Here is a 19968-nt window from a genome sequence, read left to right on the forward strand (position 1 = left end):
GAAGGGGAAACCTGCAAGTGTCTAATTTCATAGAAATTCTACCACATGTGTATTTCAATAACCCGCATTGGAACAGCCTGGTGATACGTTCCAAAACCTTCTCCTCAAAGAGAGAGCCTTAGTCCAGCGGTGGGAAATTTACAGGATGTTGTTGTATTATTATATATAAAACAACATGTCCTGACTCACTGATTCATCATCGTCGAGTTAATGACAGGGCCCTTAAATTTGGTGAGTTGGGTATTATTGAATAAACACTCATTAAAGGAGTTTTGCCATTTGGAGGTCAAATAGGGGTTGAAGTCAGTATGGACACAGCCGGATTTAAAGGTATGGAGGCCCCCGGGCCACAAAGCAGTGGGGGCCCTAGACAAACAGAAACGTGAACAACCTCATAATTATATTATCATGAATTAATTACTTTTTTATTTCAATCAGTAAGCTATGATTTATTTACTTGTATCGGTAACTTTTAAAATATTAAATAGTAACATTATTATAATTTGACTATATCTTGGTATTTGTTAACTTGCTGAAAACTGTGGCCCCCACTGATGTGGTGGCCCCAGGGCAGTTGCCCCGGTTGCCCTCCCCTAAATACGGCCCTGAATATGGAAGGCATGTAAGTCGAATGTAATAAGGGTCTACATAAAACATTTATAATGAAGATCAAAAAGAAAATTCCTGTAGAAGAAGGTTTTCGCAGAAGGTTCACCATTTAACACATACAAACGTACATACATTATATTTTATTTATTAACATTCATTATTTCATAATCAATAGATTTAAGTACATAATAAAAACAATTCACGTTTTTCTATTACATAACACCGTGACAATAATAAATTATACTAATGACATCCAGCCAGCTGATCGTAAGTGGTCACCACGCAGAGTTACCACCCAGTGCTGTTAAATATATTATAAAATAAATAAATATTGGACAACATCACATACATTACTCTGATCCCAATGTAAGAAGCTAAAGCGCTTGTATTGTGAAAAATCAGAAGTAACGACAGTACCACAAACACTCAGACTCAAGACAACATAGAAAACTAATGATAATGTATATCGACTCAGCCGGGAATCGAACCCATGAAAACTTGTGTTCACACTACTCGACCACGGAGGTCGTCAAACTATTCCTTTAATAGCCAATGAGCAATCTTTAGCAACTAAGAAGTTATATCCCTTGTGCCTGTAGTTACACCAGCTTTAAAACCGGAACACAACAATACTAATGGATGGTGGGTATGTGTGAAAGGTACCACATGGTCTTTTGGAAAACCATATGGTACCTAATGAATTACAATTTGTACAGGTATGTTGTGTGTAATTTAAAAAAAAGCAGTTTTGTAAATATATATCGTCACTGGCTTTTATTGAGGGAAATACAGTGTGTTATAGTTGTAACGTGTAACTAAATTACACGCTTGTGAAGTAAATCACTAGCTGCGATTTATCGATATCGATAAAATATATTTTCTTTATATATATTGGCCAAAGAAACTAACATATATTAATGTTTACATATTAAGCATATCGTTTCATTATATGTATTATATGTTAATTTGACAGTATGTTTTATTTATTTTAATCTATTGACTGTAACAGTGCATTACTTTGGGGATTGGTCAGTTTTATTGTTAATGCGCCTTTGTCTTCAAATGTCTTTTGTTTTATTTAAAAATAATATACTATACATGTAATAAATTTGGAGGGTATCTTTCTAATATTAAATAACCGCTTCTTACTAAATGCATATGTATGTTATTACTTATCATAACATATTTTTTTTTTTACAATTTTTATCTGTCTGTTTAGAAGGACTGGACCGATTTGGGCGGGACTACGGCTAAATCGGCTACTTTTACTTTAGAGTTATTAATAAAATAATAAAAAAAAACCGCTGTAATGTCCGAATACTGTCCAGTACTCCACGCGCAGTGGAGGCTTACACGTGGCCCTAGTGTAAGCTTCAACTCGGCTGTAACATAATGTTCTTTCTACCTACTTTACTACTATACTACTAGTTTATCATTAAAATTAAATTTGCGCGAAGTCGCAGGCATAGCTTGTGTTCAATAAATTTGCCTTGCATAATATGTACACAGCAGTGATTACAAAGAAACTGTTAGAAGCGTCCTTTTTTTCAGATAACTATGACATGAAAAGTTATCTCCAAAACCTTGAAGTGAAGAAACGGCACTATCCTTAGCAAATTACAAGTTATGTCCTTATTTTATTTGTAATAGAAACATTCGAAGTAAAAATGGAAAAAAGATTTTTATAATACCTTTTTATATATAATATTTAATACTTTTTGCTCTACCCATACCTCACCCATACATCTATTGGTGAATCACCCTGGTTGGTTCATCCAGAAAATCGAATTTACGATTCATGCTTCAACGCTGCTCACATCCTTGTTATGTATTCATACTTAGTACGGTAGCTATTTTTAGTCATTTGTGTATACACATTTAAATCTTCAATGCAAATATACGTCTCATTTGATTCAATATATTTCAACACTTACAGAAACTGATTATATAAACACACTACTAATATACTTCATTACATGAGCAAGGATAATACAGTTTTTTAAAATAAAAATGTTCTCGTTGTGAGTAAAGTGTAACAGTCGGCTCCAAAACGTCAATACATCAACAGTAATTTATACGGATATGTAGGATAGGATAGGATAGGATAGGATACGTTATAGAATTCAAAGTTAAAGAATAAACTATTGCGTGGGCTGGAACAAGAAGCTTCATACCACTTTGTAGAACTAACTTTCGCCGGCGATTTTTTCGAACCGACATATGGAAACCTTCTTCAAAAGGCTGGCAACGCACCTGCAAGCCTGATGTTGCAGTCCATGGGCGGTGTTGATCACTTTCTGTTCGTTTGCCACATATAGCATTAAAAAAAATGATGCTTGGTATCCCTCACAGCAAGATTTGAAGGTATTTTCTGCCACACACACCCACTCTGTCTAAATAGTTTTTGCCAGTTGTTATTGTTTACCATATCTTAAATACAATCTAAGCCTGTCGTATTGTAGATGGCCATGGGTAGTAATAATTTTGAATTAGAATATTTATAATGGTAGCTATTCATGTGTTCTGAAAATAGAGTGAGAGTATTCACTTCATATTTCACTCGTGAAAAGTTAATACCGACCTTTTTTCTTGCTGGAAAACAAACTACGCGTTCCCTCCTTGGGTTTGGACTCACCGGTGGCCAGGGTGACACTAATGTGTCCTAGTACATCGGAATACCCTAACATATATTCTAAAAACCAGTGGTACCCTCTCCGTTTTTTTCAGCGGATGCCACAGGATCTCTTTTGCATGCTACCGTAATAGCTAAAACCAACCTACCGTGATATGATAAAATATAAGAGCGCATATCGTTTAAGAGTTCCAAAAAAACCCTAAAAAGTTCCTTAAATTCCTTCAAGTATTGTTTTCTGACAATCCACGGTCGCATTGTATTTGCCTTACCGTTTTGTTCGTATTTTTAAAAATATTCATAATCTGGAAAGTTCGCTAAGGCTTGTCTTTTGTTTTTAAAAAGTGTTAATTATATTTTTTTAGTATAGTTGTAGTCTGTGTAATAATCAATTTACTGATAACTCTATCGAAGACTCACAATAAAAATGTATTATAATTAATTGTTTACAATTACATTGCTTATTTGAAGTTATCAGACATTTTTAAAATTTTCATACGAGCGTCATGAAACTAATCAATTTGGAATTTTGGCAGCTATTAATTATTTTTCCTACGTATTATATTATATATATTCTTTCAGCTGCCAATATTACTTTTTAATCATAATCACCTACAACGTAAGAGCACTTATTTTTTTTAAAAATCTCTCAATTTAACACAGGAAAACGTAGAATACCATAATGCCCAATAAAATAAAAAAAAAAAACAATTACATATGAAACTATAAATATATTACGTTTAAGTAGTTTTCAAGAAGTGTGTTTAATAAATAAAAGCCATATATCACGAAAAATGTTTACATTACGAAATGAAAATGAAAATATAAATTCTAAAACAAAATCATTACAGTCGATATTTTCAGGCAGCATTACATCACTTCGTTGTCATTCCGCGGCCATCTTGAATAGTTATTTGAAAATCGAAAGCCGGCGGAAACGCGCGCGATTACAGCGCGGGAAATATTCAATAAATATATATAAACTACATAAGTGAACGTTTGAACAATGACAATGATGTTCCATTAAAGAGTTTAATTGTGATTGTGATTTTTTTTTTAATAAATGGCTGTATGATTAATTCTGGTGAGTTTACCGATTTCACGGTACGATTTCGACGTGATTTTAAATCTGAATTCGTGACGAAACGTATGTATGCAGTTTATTTTTAAAACGTACTCTATCGAACAGATGTTTTATTGAACACCAATATTATTGATGTGTGCTAATGTAAATAAAATGTACAAATACGTAATGAACAATACAGAGGGCGTGTGTAAACATTGCATTAATTTTGATTTGCTTGTCATATTTATTATTTAATGTGTTGTTTAATTAATGTGACAGCGTCCTTTGTTAACATTTTTGTATCGTGATTTAAAAAGTTATGATTCGAAATTAAAATTTTACGTGTGACATAATACGGTCTTTTATATTACAATTTAGACATTCCAACTTTGCACGGGTAATATCTACGTAAAACGCTACAGATTATAATTTAAAAAAAAACTTTTACAGTAAATAATAAGTGTATTCAATTCGATAATCATAATTAAAATAAAATTACGTTTCGTTGTACGACCTCAGTGCGTTGCTAAATATTTAATCGATTATTACATAGGCTTTACTAATAGTTTTGTGCCAGTAAAGGTTCAATAAAAAAAAAAACTGTTCATAATTGTTTATATTGATAAACGATTTATGTAATCTGTGAAACCGGGCGAAAATAAATCACTACATAGTATAAAAACGTCAAAGTCGCTTTTTTATCCTTATATCCCTATGTATGCTTAAATCTTTAAAATAAACAAGAGTCAGTGGCGTATTTACCAAGAAGCTGGAGCCTAGGGCTAAATTTAGCCCAAATTTGTTATTTTCTTACAGAAAAAAAACTAATACTTATATGTATACACATTACGTTCGTAATCCGTATACTCGTCACGACGTAAGCTATTGCAAAAATAATCTAGTAACTGACAGAAATATCACCTAGTTTATTATGATAGTAATGTAGCGAAAAAGCCGATGTAATGAGGACGATAGAACACAAATCATAAATGTTGCAAAAAAAGAAGTAGGGGTGGCAAAAATTGAATAGCCTACTAGCCTACTAGCGGCGGATTTGTAAATCCGCCCCTGACAAGAGTGATTCGAGAGAAAGATTTTAGTATATAATACATGGACAATATAGTAAAGAAACACTTATAATTTTACAAGTTTGTTATGATGTCGTCAATAAACAAATTCTGTTGTTATATTCTGTGTATATTTAGTATCAATTGCACCCGTGCGATGCCGGGGCGGGTCGCTAGTTTAAAGTATTAAACGATTCGAATGAATATTTTTTTTATATATAATTCGGTCAAAGATTATTAATGTATTTATAGTCTCGTATTATTATTTTCTCGGTCACAATAAATATGCGAGGCTTGCACAATCAACATTCCAAGCGCCATTAATTCCGCAATGAAAAACTATGAATTAAATCTATAACTACAATTTTTATAAATACTAGTTCGCTTGTAAAGTGTAGCAATGATCTTTGATTATTTAAGAAGAGAGATGAGATGACCATGTTGTTAGAACGCGTGCATCTTAATCGATGATTGCGGGTTCAAACCCAGACAAGCACCGCTGAGTCATGTGCTTAATTTGTGTTTATAATTCATCTCGTCATCGGCGGTGAAGGGTTCATCGTAAGGAAACCTGCATGTGTCAAATTTCATAGAAATTCTGCCACATGTGTATTCCACCAACCCGCATTGGAACAGCATGATGGAATGTGTTCCAAAACCTTCTCCTCAAAGGAAGAGAAGGCCTTGTCCCAGCCGTGGAAAATTTACAGGCTGTTGTTGTTGTCAAACAATCAATCAATCAAAATAAACTTTATTCAAGTAGGCTTATACAAGCACTTTTGAATCGTCATTTTACAATTAAGTGAAGCTACCACCGGTTCGGAAAGTAGGTTCTACCGAGACGAACCGGCAAGAAACTCAGTAGTTACTTTTATTTATCATTTAAAAAATACAAAGTCAAGTTAGTTAAATACAATTATTTAAATTAATATATCCTGCTTGGAAGTCAACAGGTATTAACTCCACGCTTTTTTATCATCTATAAAATCTTGTATCGAATTTGCTTTTTCTACCAATGTATTTTTTACAAACGATTTAAATTTACTAAACGGCAAAGTTAAAAATGTCTGCGGAATTTTATTGCCCCAAGAAGGATTTATTGACTTTGCGGAGTCGTAAACTTGGCCTTATAAGCTTATCCTTACTCCTAGTGCACATACAATGATTATCACTGATTTTATCAAAGTGATCAATGCTACTGTGAATATACATAATATTGTTGTAAATATATTGCGACGCAACAGTGAGTATTCCTACTTTGTTAAAAAAATCCCGAAGAGAGTCTCTAGCTAGACAAATATACTGAACCGTTTTGTCTTTGCCTATTTTTTATAAAGATGTTGAAACAATAGATAATTAATTTTGATTGACACGCAAACATCTTATTAGGTTTATTTACAGATTTTTTTTTTAATCCCCACAGATTAAGGTCGTGGCCTTGTTATTTTTATTGCTAACTGATGTCCGATCATCATAACATTTTGAATACATATTTTCTCGGGTATAGGAAATACGCAAGCGAAGACGCGGGCGAGTATTAGCCGTAACTGTTAATATGCATAGTACGACTTAGATGTAGCATCGGCAAAATTCGTAAAACCGATCACATCCGAATTGAGTACTCCATCCCAAATTATCAATATTTATTTCTTATGTGAATATGATCTTTACACAAACGTAATAACTTGTAATATCATATGACCTAATATATTGGTCAATTCGACGCGTCGATTTACACGCACTCGCTGTCTCGGGTCGAATTGACGCAAGAATCTATAGCGACGAATAGCGTCAAATGGCGCGATAGGGAGCTGCTTCTATTGGTTGAGTAAATCGGCAGTAATCGGGTTTATTGAATTTGCTAACGCTACATCTAACTTGTAGGGTACTATACTTTCATTGATTTTCATACATGATGTAAAAAAAAATTACGTGATTATATGTAGGCATTTTGTGAATAATTTAAATAAAAATACCCATAAAAACAATTTTAAACCGACATGTTACATAGAAAATTTTAAGCAAAAACTGTTACAAAAAAAATTGACGTACCGAGCATATTGTTTTATTTTTTCTTAAAAGTCCAAATGACTTACGTCAATACGTTATATATATGTCATCAGCGTTATTTTTAAATCCTTTGATAAGTTATATTAAAACTAAACTAAAAGAGTTCGTATACATAATTCTGATATCTTAGTAAATCTTTCACATCATCACACATTAAAATTCCGGAATACGTGGTGTTACAAGCAGTGGCGGCTTAAGCCTCACGGTGCTATGGGCCTTGCACCCGAAATTTGAAAAAACAAGGGTCTCGCAAACTCTAAGTAAAGGGCCTCCCGCCCGAAATTTGAAAAAGTACAACATACCATTGGGATCAAAGTACTGAAAATAAATAAATTAAAAAAAGCATAGGCTTCGCAAACTGCCTACATTAAGATTCGATCTTGCGCCGCTACTGGTTACAAGCGTGAAATAATGTAATATTTTACTCTAGTAATCTAGTACTTATTATCTGTCTCCTAGTTCCAGCTGGCTTATGAATCTTATGATACTACAAAGAGCTGAATTCATAACCAGAGTTTGGTTAAAGTAACTAATTTTACTGTGTGTTACCGTCCAATCTTAGTAGATATTGAAGCCTCTATAACTGTCTTTATATTCCCGTACTTTTATGCCTGAATCTTTCCGCTGTGTTGTAAAAAAGGGGAGATAAGGAGGGATGAAATATATCTATCGCAGATTGGTAGTCTCCCTCAAGCACAGCGGCCCTAGTGGACGACCAAAACCTTTCCAAATTCAAAAATACATCTAAGAATTACGTAAAATTAAACAATTAGGTATCAGTACAATCTTTTTGTGAGTATTTTATGTAATTTATCTTTTTTTTATAAAAAAATATAAAAAATAATTTATTTTTATGAATATAAGAATTAATAACATTAAATGCTTAAATATACAAATATGAATTAAAACTAGTTATATAAATCTTGACGGCGTGCAATGGTGCCAAGAATTTTAGCAGCATTTCTCCATTGAATCCGATCCTCTGGGTAAGCGAACCAGCCCTCAGAACCTGTATTTTTTCTTAACTATACTATATAACGTTTGGTACTAAACGGGACTTTTTTTCCGTTTCCGGCTTGTGTAAAGTAAACATCGTTGTTACTACTCACTACAAAATTAATTCCATTTGTACGGGAAAATCAACCACAAGAAGTTATAACTGTCATAAACTTAAAAAATAGTGTTAAAGAAACAAATTGGGCTAATAGTTATTAATAATTATAACCACTAGAAGAGTTCAGTGAAAAAGTGATGTGATTACTATCAAATATTTACGCTAATCAAAGAGGGTAGGTAACCATTCTCCACTCAATCAAGAGTACCAACCTAACAAAGTTAACTACACCATAGACTATTAGAGTTGCCATCATAATACCGGTAATACCAACTATAAATCAGGGTTGCCAACGTAAATCGAGTATTGCCATCTAAATAAGAAATTTACCCTTAAAAATGGAAAATCAAATGGGAATTTTCTGGGAAAAATTAAAAGAACAAATGGCAGCACAAACAAAGGAAATAACTGAAGCGGTAACTAAAAACGTTACGGAAAGTATCAATGGGAATTTAATTACACTTTTAGAAGAAAATAAAAGCCTGAAAATGGATTTAAAAAACTTACAAGATAAAATAAAAACTATGGAAGAAGAAAAAAGAAGAAATAACCTAATTTTCTTTGGGGTAAAAGAATAATATCGCAGTGAGTCCCAGATCGATTCTATTATAAAATTGCTTGGAAAGGAGATGAACATCCATATCAACCCACACGAAATAAACAACGCCTACAGATTGAGCGAAAAGAGTGATAACAAAATCCGTCCCATTCTCGTAACTTTTACAACAAATTGGAGAAAAAAGGAAATCCTTAAAAACAAAAAGAAATTAAAGTCAGATATGTATATTAAGGAGGATTTTAGTAAAGAAGTTCTGGAAAAGAGAAAGCAGCTTCTACCTCAAATGAAGGAAGAAAGAGCGAAGGGCAAAATCTGTTACCTCATAAGAGATAATTTGGTTACCAAAGATCCGAAAGAAGACCAAAGGGACAAAAGGAAAAGAGACCGCACAGATTCTCCAATCAAATCACCACACCGCTTAACCACGCCCGCTCCAAAGAAGGTTAGTAAAACAAACATGCTGGATTATGTGGCGAGAAGCAGATCTACGTCACTATCACTGCCAACAACTTCAAAAAACCACCAATAGACATCGACAACCGGAAACGAAAACGAAAACAAACTAACAAAACGTACCTACCGAACGAAACAACCAGAGCAACCACCCCAAGACGGCCGGTCACCGCGGGGAAAAGCGACCACTACCCTCCAAACAATTTAACACCTACAATAGATAAATTTGAAAACGAGAAATTTAATCGGAAACGAGTATACCACATAGCAACGTATAATACACTTTCTTTGAGATCAGAAGAGAACCTACAAGAATTAACACATGCTATTCAACATATTAAATGGGATATTATTGGCTTAAGTGAAGTAAGAAGAAACAGCGAGGCAATTGAAGAGTACAATCAATTCATACTATACTACATAGGAGATACACCAGGAAGACACGATGTAGGATTCTAAAGAAAGAGCTGGCGAGCTTTATAGAAGAAATAGTCGGCATTTCGGAAAGAATTGCTGTATTGAATATAACAATACCCCCTAAGAAAGAAAGATGGTCTATTGTCCAAATATACTCCCCGACAGAGCAATCTACCGTTTCTGAGATAGATTCCTTCTACTCGTGCCTTAATAGTGCTATCAAAAAATATACGCACAAAAACTGCATAGTAATGGGGGACTTTAACGCTCCAGTTGGTTCTCCACGGAATGGAGAAGATATCGTACTGGGCCCTCATAGTAAAGGCAAAAGGACAAGGAATGGGCAAAAGCTGATGGAATTCGCTTTCGAAAATAATCTGAAAATACTAAACAGTAAATTCAAAAAAAGGGCATCAAGGAAATGGACATGGATATCACCGGACGGACGGTATAGGAATGAAATAGATTATATTCTTACGAACCAAAGTAATTCTTTTGATGATTGCAGTACCATCGCTAACCTCAACTTTAATAGCAACCACAGAATGCTCCGAGCATATCTCAACATAGCATACAAATCAAAATTAAGACGGCCCTTCAAAATAAAATCTCAAACTCCAAACAATGCAGCATCGATAGCCACCATCACAAAAAAACTTAACTCTCTGCAGGAAACATCTATTCAATACCTAAACACTCAACAAAAATATAATGTACTACACGAAATACTAACAACAAAATCAGAGAATAACAAGGGCGAACCGAACGAGAAGAAAAACTTGTCTCATAAAACTAATGAACTTCTAGAAAAAAGGTTGAATTTGATTAATATTACAAACAAAACAAAAAGTATTAGGGAAGAAATAAGCAAAGTAAGTAAAGAAATAAAAACACAAATTAATAAAGACAGAGAACGCCTTAGACGTGTGGTTTTTGAGAAACATATCATCAAGACTGGAGGCATCAAGAGAGCTGTTAAGCTGTTAAAGGATAAGACAAACTGGATACCCAAAATGAAAGACCAATATTCTATGGATAAGACTAAAAGACCAGATATATTGTCAATAGCTACTAAATTCTACGAAGACTTATATTCCAGGCTAATAACCTAGACGAAACCGATCTAACTAGTAGCGACGGTGTGCCACCTATCCTAGAAGAAGAAATAATCAAAGCCATTGAAACACAGCAAACAGACAAAGCCCCTGGACCCGACCACATCAGCAATGAACTACTAATCAACTGTAAGAAAGTTGTTGCACCTATACTAAAAGTTATTTATAACGACATACTACAAACCGAAACAATACCATCTCAGTGGAAGAATTCCACAATAATACTTCTCCATAAAAAGGGTGATATTAGTCAAATAAATAACTATAGACCTATCAGCCTAATATCCAATATATACAAAGTATTTGCAAAGGTTGTTCTCCGCCGAATAACTAGAACTCTAGACGAGAACCAACCTAGAGAACAAGCCGGATTTAGGGCGGGGTTCTCAACACTAGACCACATACACGTTGTAAGGCAAGTCTTTGAAAAGAATAGAGAATATAATGTACCATTCTATTGTTGCTTCATAGAATACAACAAGGCTTTCGATTCAATTGAACATGAAAGCATCTGGTTAAGCCTAAAAAACCAAGGAGTTGAATATAAATAAAAAATAAGAATTCTGAAAAATATATACACAAACAGTACAGCTAAAATAAAGTTAGAAAAACAGGGAAAAGAAATAAAAATTAACAGAGGCGTACGCCAAGGAGACCCCCTATCTCCCAAATTATTTACTGCGGTTTTAGAAAACGTCTTTCGTAAAGTTAAATGGGACCACTATGGGTTAAACATAAATGGAGAACAGCTTACCCACCTACGATTTGCTGACGATATAATTATATTCGCTGTATCAAGTGCCCATCTCCAAAATATGCTAACGGACCTGGATATAGAAAGCCGCAGAGTTGGTTTAACTATGAATACCTTTAAAACCAAAGTATTGACAAACGCGACCGAAGACCCTATTGTATTAAATGGTGAACCCATCGAATATGTAAAAGAGTACACTTACTTAGGCCAACTCATCTCATCAACTAATTCAATGTCAAAAGAAATAGACACAAGAATAGGTAACGCATGGAAAAGTTATTGGAGACTAAAAGAAGTTATGAAAAATAAAGAAACTAAGATGTTTGTAAAGAAGAAGCTATATAATACCTGTGTGCTGCCAGTACTCACTTATGGCTGTCAAACTTGGGCACTCACCAAAGCGCAAAATGAAAAAATTAAGACATGCCAAACAGCTATGGAGAGGAGCATGTTGAATGTCAGGAAAAGTGACAGAATACAAAACAGAACCATTAGAAAGCGCACGAAAGTAGACGACGTAATTACTAGAATTCGGAAACTCAAGTGGAAATGGGCAGGTCATATAATAAGAGGTACTGAGAAATGGAACAAAACTTTGGTTTTCTGGTATCCCAGAAACGCTAAAAGGAAACGCGGAAGACCGTTTCGAAGGTGGGAAGATGAAATAAAAGCAACAGCTGGGAATACATGGACTAGGACCGCACTAAATATAAAATTTTAACAAAAAGAAAAACCGACTTCAAACAAAACACTATATTAAAACAAATGAATATGCACGAAAAAGTTATAAAAATAATTGCGTATTCAACATATTTTTTAGAGTCTTCCTAAGTTAAATGAAATGAAAAATATTAGACTACTTAAAAGTCGATTAACGATTATATCATGTAGTTATAGTTATTGGTATATTTGGAGCCGGTGTCAGCCACGGTGCCCTTGCCCCAACAATCAAAAGAAAGAAGCGATACGAGCCCCTTGATTGATCCAGTATATTATTGTGTAAAAGGTAATTTGTAAAAAACATATTTGTTAAAGTATTCTCGTATTGTTTTTTGATAGATATACTGTAGGGTTTTATTGGCTGACACCGACTCCAAATATAACAATAATTATAACTACATGATATAATCGTTAATCGACTTTTAAGTAGTCTAATATTTTTCATTTCATTTAACTTAGGAAGACTCTAAAAAATATGTTGAATACGCAATTATTTTTATTACTTTTTCGTGCATATTCATTTGTTTTAAAATAGTGTTTTGTTTGAAGTCGGTTTTTCTTTTTGTTAAAATTTTATTTATTTTTTGATTTTAAGTGAAGCTGATGTTGACTACCTAATTTTTTTTAATATGGATAGATTAAGTGTTCCGTTTATATGAGTCAGAAACTACTTCGAGGACAATTTCAAAGGAAACTTGCGAATAAAGCAAAAATAGACTTTCGAAAATGCGGATTTAATACGTCACGCGGCGTAAACTACAAGGATCCCTCGAAAGAGCTGTAATCGAACTCAGCAAAAAAACTTTGAAAAAGACCAACTATATTTCGTACATCATATGACATCACATCACATACACAAAATTTGATTAAAGATAGTAAGAAATTCTGCCCCATATCGCACCCTAACTGCGAGCCGTATAGGAGTTCCATCACTACATAGTATAAAACAAAGTCGCTTTCTCTGTCCCTATATCTTTAAATCTAAGCAACGGATTTTGATGCGGTTTTTTTTAAAAGATAGTGTGATTCAAGGGGAAGGTTTGTGTATATAATACATGAACAATATAGTAAAGAAACACTGATAATTTTAGAAGTTTGCGATGTGATGTCGTATATAAACAAATTCTGTAGTATATTTAGTATCAGTATTGCACCCGTGCGAAGCCGGGGTGGGTAGCTAGTTGATTATAATATTCGACTATGATAATTACATAAACATAACCACATTACGGAAGGTGACTCAAATATCCAAATAACCTATAAATAAAAGATTCGACCGAGTATCGCTAACGTGCTCCTCGGAATTGTTCCGTTCCCTTCCGTTCCGTTACTTTGTCATGGATCCTGTGCTCAGAACCTTACCAAACTTTCACCAAATTACCCTTGAAGTATATATTTTATAATAAAAAAAGAATTATCCAAATTGGTTAACGTGATTTTCAGTTATTCACCTATTTGTCGCGCATATACATAATGCAAATTTAAGACTTATGTCGTTTTCACATGGATACCATCATCGGAAAAAAAAATAAAAAAAATGGGACCCCACGGGAAGCACTACCTTTCAAACAAAAAAAAAATTATCAAAATCGGTCCACCCAGTGAAAAGTTATGAGGTAACAAACATAAAAAAAAAAAAAAAAAAAAAAAAAAAAAAAAAAAAAAAAAATACAGACGAATTGATAACCTCCTCCTTTTGGAAGTCGGTTGAAAATAGAATGGAAAGGAATGGAGGAGGCCTTTGCCAAATTTGGCTAACAGACTAAGTTGTCGATGTCAAGTCACTAGAGTGATAATTTAAGCAATGTAAAATGTAGCAAAATGTGTCTGAATAAAGGCTTATTTATTTTATTTATTTATTTACTAAACGGGAAGAACATCCTTCAAAATATAATAGAATTATAACAGACATAAAAACGCTAAAATGTGACAGTGGTTACAAATCCACAAACCATCACTTCCACTAAAGACCTTAACACATCCTTATAGTCCAGTCCTCGTCTCCCTTTGAGGGGAAGGTTTGGAACATATTCCACAACGCTGTTCCAATGCGTGTTGGTGGAATACACATGTGGTAGAATTTTTATAAAATTAGATGCAGGTTTCCTCACGATGTTTTCCTTTACCGCCGAGCACGAGATGAAATATAAACACAAATTAAGCACATATATGTAGTGGTGCTTGCCTGGGTTTGAACCCGCAATCATCAGTTAAGAAACATGCCTTCTAACCATGCGGCATTTCATCTCGGCAAACAAAAAAATAGAATCCAATCGAATTTCAAATTTTTAAATCGCTTAATAAAAGAAAACGGTTCTTGTTTCGAATTCAAACTGACACAAAGGGATTATTAGATTCGATTCAACGTCTTTATAATTATATATCAAAATATTTCTTTAAGACATATAGAACCTTCTTTGTATTATCAATAAATGTTGTATGTGTCCAAATAAAAATAAAATTTAAAAATTTAAATAAAGAGTTTCAGTCGTTAACCGAAAGTGCGTGTTTTAATAAAAGTCAATTGACATGTTCTTGATTAACATATAACGTGCATCACAAAACCCTACACACAATGACATGACCTATCATATAAACGGATAATAAATCTATTGAACAGGTCAAGGACCATAATCACCCCAATCCAATACCATAAATATTAACGTTATTTTTATTTATCTATATTATAAATGTGAAAATTGATGAGAACTAATAACATTAAATGCTTAAATATATACAAATATGAACTAAAACTTGTTGCTATATAAAAAAAACGAACCAGCCCTCCTGTCACCAGTGGAGGCATAAGGCGAGGTGTTATACTTTTGATGAAGCTTTTTGCACCATTACTCCAAGGGCCAAGCGTTTAAGCGTTTTTTCAGTTTGAAATTCTAGAATACAAGTAAACTGTGACAAACGAAAAAAAAAAGCCTATACAGCCAGTGAATATTATTAAGGACCTAATTATTTATAAGTCATTTTGTAAGACCCAATACCTTATGACATTTTTTAAATTAGACAGCTCTGTTAAAAGTAACTTTCTCCATCTGTCTGTTTCCCGCTCTTTGAAGTGAGAATGGAGACCGTGTCTCGGCAAACGTAGTGTAGGGCGTCCTCAAGCACGGTGGAGTGACGATATACGCAAGGCGGCAGGCAGGAGCTGGATGCGAGTAGCCGGAGAAAGACCACAGTGGAGCACTTGGAAAGGCTTATGTCCTGCAGTGGACAAACACGGGTTGAGGATGATGATGATGGTATGAAGCAAATTTGAACTCCAAGAATAGACACGGGTTACTTTTTTTACCTAAAACGCGAACGAGGCCGCGGGCGAATACTAGTATAGAATTATATCTTTTATTTATTTGCTCGATTGAAATTGATTCGTGTGCTATTCAAAATCAAAATCAATATAAACTTTATTTAAGTGGGCTTTTACAAGCACTTTTGAATTGTCAATTAACAATTGATTTTAGTTTTACAAATTTTTGGAAAGCTGTGTCTTACGGACTGTGGTTGTAAAAGTAAGTTTTATTTCATCATTATTAACTTTGCCGTTTCATAAATTCAAATCGTTTGTAAAAAACACATTGGTAAAAAAGGCATATTATTCGATAAAGATTTTATAGACGATAAAAAAGCGTGGAGTTACCTGTTGACTACCAGGCAGGATATATTACATACACATATAATTGTAATTAACTAATATGACTGTATTTTTTAAATGTTGAAAAAGAGTAACTACTGACTTTCTTGGCGGTTTTTCTCGGTAGAATCTACTTTCCGAACCGGTGGAACTTCACTTAATTGTTAATTGACGATTCAAAAGTGCTTGTAGAAGCCCACTTGAATAAAGTTTATTTTGATTTGATTTTATCTAAAGATCACTAACTAGATCATAATCTCATTCACTTGAGCTTATAATTGTACAGGAAAGCTTAAGCTATTCCAATCGAATACGGAGTAAAGGTAAGCAAACTTCAAATATAAATATTCCATGCGCGCAAATAGGTCTGCTACATTTGCACAAAACAAAATCTCGATAAATATATCTTTATATAGAATGCAATATAATATCACGTTACTACTTATATCCACTTTAATTTTACTTTCAAAATACAGATAACAAATTCGTTGACATTTAAGACGCCATGTTTTCGACCTTTTTTTTTCTTTGGTTTAGGTTGGCGGACGAGCATATGGACCATTTGATGGTAAGTGATAACCACTACCCATAGACAATGAAGCTGTAAAAAATTAACAAAAAAAAATTCATGGTTCTGCCACTCCGAGCTCCCGGATTCGATTCCCGGCCGAGTCGGTGTAGATTATCATTAGTTTTCTATATTGTCTTGGGTCTGGGTGTTTGTACCGTCGTTACTACTGATTTTCCACAACACGAGTGCTTCAGCTACTTACATTGGGATCAGAGCAGTGTATGTGATGTTGTCTCATATTTATTTGTTTATTTATAATTCACCCCGGATTACCGGATTAACGGATTCAAGTGTAATGAAGTAACAAAATGAGGTAAGACCGGTCTATACAACTCATTGACCAGCCATTATTAAAGCTTTACTACATTTGATTCGTATAATTTCGTTAAAAATCCGAGAATATCCGAAAGTTTGGTGATTCTTCTCTTGAACTATAAAGTACAAATTACAGTACGACACAACTTAGATGTAGCATCGGCAAATTCATTAAAACCGATTACTGCCAATTCACACAACCAATAGAAAAAGCTCCCTATCGCGCCATTCGATGCTATTCGTCGCTATAGATTCTCGCTTCAGTCAACCCGATAAAGCAAATGCATGTAAATCGACGCGTCAAATTGACGAATATATAAGGTTACATGGTATTACAAATTATTACGTTTGCGTAAAGATCATATTCACATTAGAAATAAATATTGATAATTTGGGAGAGCGTACTCAATTCGGATGTGATCGGTTTTACGAATTTTGCCGATGCTACATCTGAGTTGTGTCGTACTATACAAAAATAGCTCTCTGCAAAAAACGTCTGGAGACCGTGATGTAAACAATTCAACAATGATTATCACATATCCTAAGTGCCCGTTTATTTCATTGGAAGTTTCCACCCGCGTGGGGGATTACTTATGTATTTTTCGTGTACGGAAAATTCCATGAAGTTTTCAGTTAAGAGGGAATAGTGTAACAAACGAAAACTTTCGCATTTTAGTATTAGAATAAATTGAACTATTGATTAACTAAGTATGAGAAAAAAGAAAGAGATGGCCCAGTGGTTAGAACACGTGCTTTTTAACCGATGATTTCGGGTTCAAACCCCGGTAAGCACCACTGTATATATGTGCTTAATTTGTGTTTATAATTCATCTCGTGCTCGGCGGTGAAAGAAAACATCGTGAGGAAACCTGCATGTGTCTAATTTCATCGAAATTCTGCCACATGTGCATTCCAAAAACCCGCATTGGAACAGCGTGGTGGAATATGTTCCAAACCCTCTCCTTAATGGAAAAGGAGGCCTTATCCTAGCAGTGGCAAATTTACAGGCTGTTACTTTACTTTTACTATATTGTCCATGTATTATATACAAAAACCTTCTTCTCGAATCAATCTTTCTATTAACAAAAACCGCATCAAAATCCGTTATGTAATATAAAACGCAAGAAACTAATTCTTTAATGCCAAGTAAATAATATACATAAATAACAATCAAAATTACCAAAATATACTATTTCCAAGCACTTTTGAATTGTCATTTAACAATTAAGTGAAGCTACCACCGGTTCGGAAAGTAGATTCTACCAGGAAAAACCGGAAAGAAACTCAGTAGTTACTCATTATCAACATTTAAAAATACACTCATGTTAGTTAAATACAATTATATATGTACGTTATATATCTTGGAAGTCAACAAGTAAAAGTAATACTACGTTGTTATATATGTGTCCTGACATAGTTATTTATGGTAACCCCACACGTAACAGTTTAAGTTGAAGCTTGCGTGACCAGTCGGCCGCTAGATTAGACTTCTGATTGGTTTTGTGTATAATCCGTTCACTCGCTCAGGTTATCAATATATAATCGGTATGTCTGTTTGTTACAAAACTTATATCACTATCACGAATTTCTAAAACGTCTTAAGTGATAAAAATCATTGAAAACCGTGGTCAAGTTGTATGTACACCACTTTTCATGGACACTCCACTTCGAAGTCTCAGGTTCGATTCTCGATCGAGTCGATGTAGAAAAAGTTCATTAGTTTACTATGTTGTCTTGGTGTGTGTTTGTGGCGCCGTCGTTACTTCTGATTTTCCCTAACACAAGTGCTTTAGCTACTTACATTGGGTCACGTATGGGATGTTGTCAAATATTTATTTATTTTTTATTGTTTATAAAGATACTGATGACGTGAAGGTTAGCAGACTGGAAATTAGGTTAGCTGATGGTAAGATCATCAACGCCTATTAATATTGGCCCTATAGGAAATAACTGATCATGACCCAACAAAAGTTCTGACACTAATCATTTCCATCAATGGATTTTTTGGAAATATTACTTTGTAAATTAAAAATCGATACATAGACTTTAAAATTATACATATACTAGATACAAGTGTATCGTATGTATCTATTCTAATCAGATTTCCCTCTATTTTTAATTAGATTATTGATTCTATTTTTATTGTAATATATCTGCACACACATAAATATTTTTTTTAACTCATCGCACTTTTCATCTCTTGTGGGCCTCTGTGCTGCTCCGAATGCCTATGCCCTAAATCATAAAATGCCATTCAGGCCTTTACGATGCCCTATCCATGCCCGTAGTTACAATAACTCACCTTTCAAATTGTAATACAATATTTGCTGTCGTAGTACTTGGCCCTTGGAGTAATGGTACAAAAAGCTTCAACAAACATTGTCTCCACTGGTGACAGGAGGGCTGGTTCGTTTACCCAGAGGATCGGAATTGCGATTCAACGGGGAAATGCTGTTAGCATTCTTGCCACCATTGCACGCGGTCAAGATTTATACAGTAACTAGTTTTAGTTCATACTTGTATGTATTGAAGCATTTAACGTTATTAATTTTTTTTATAATCTGTCTGTTTGTAAAAGTATTCTCGTATTATTTTTTTGCTATATTATAGTAATTTCTGTTTTTGTGGCTTTTATTTGTGCCAAAACGGCACAGATTGTCACGTGCGATGGAGAAAACACGATGGAGATTGATCGGTGAGGTCGAGATTGCATGCTCAAATCAATTTTGAAGGCATAATAGCACTAGACGAATTGGAGACCCCTAACCTAAAACAACACAACAATAATAATTACATAAAAAAATAATAAAATAATGCGACTACTATTAAAATGCATACCAAAAATCACAAAATAATTTACAGC

General features: G+C 34.0%; 1 protein-coding gene across 1 annotated transcript in view; it reads left to right on the top strand.

The window, feature by feature from the left end:
* The first annotated feature begins 4157 nt into the window (after nt 1-4157).
* The window catches only part of LOC124541936 (anoctamin-4-like), a 64915-nt gene continuing 49104 nt past the window's right edge, over nt 4158-19968 (top strand). Inside the window, exon 1 of the mRNA XM_047119875.1 lies at nt 4158-4325. Coding sequence (XP_046975831.1) covers nt 4313-4325 — 13 coding nt within the window. The 5' untranslated portion in view covers nt 4158-4312. The remainder of the gene's footprint in view (nt 4326-19968) is intronic.

This window comes from Vanessa cardui, chromosome 29 (genome assembly GCF_905220365.1).
Source record: "Vanessa cardui chromosome 29, ilVanCard2.1, whole genome shotgun sequence".
In the NCBI taxonomy this organism is placed as follows: domain Eukaryota; kingdom Metazoa; phylum Arthropoda; class Insecta; order Lepidoptera; family Nymphalidae; genus Vanessa; species Vanessa cardui.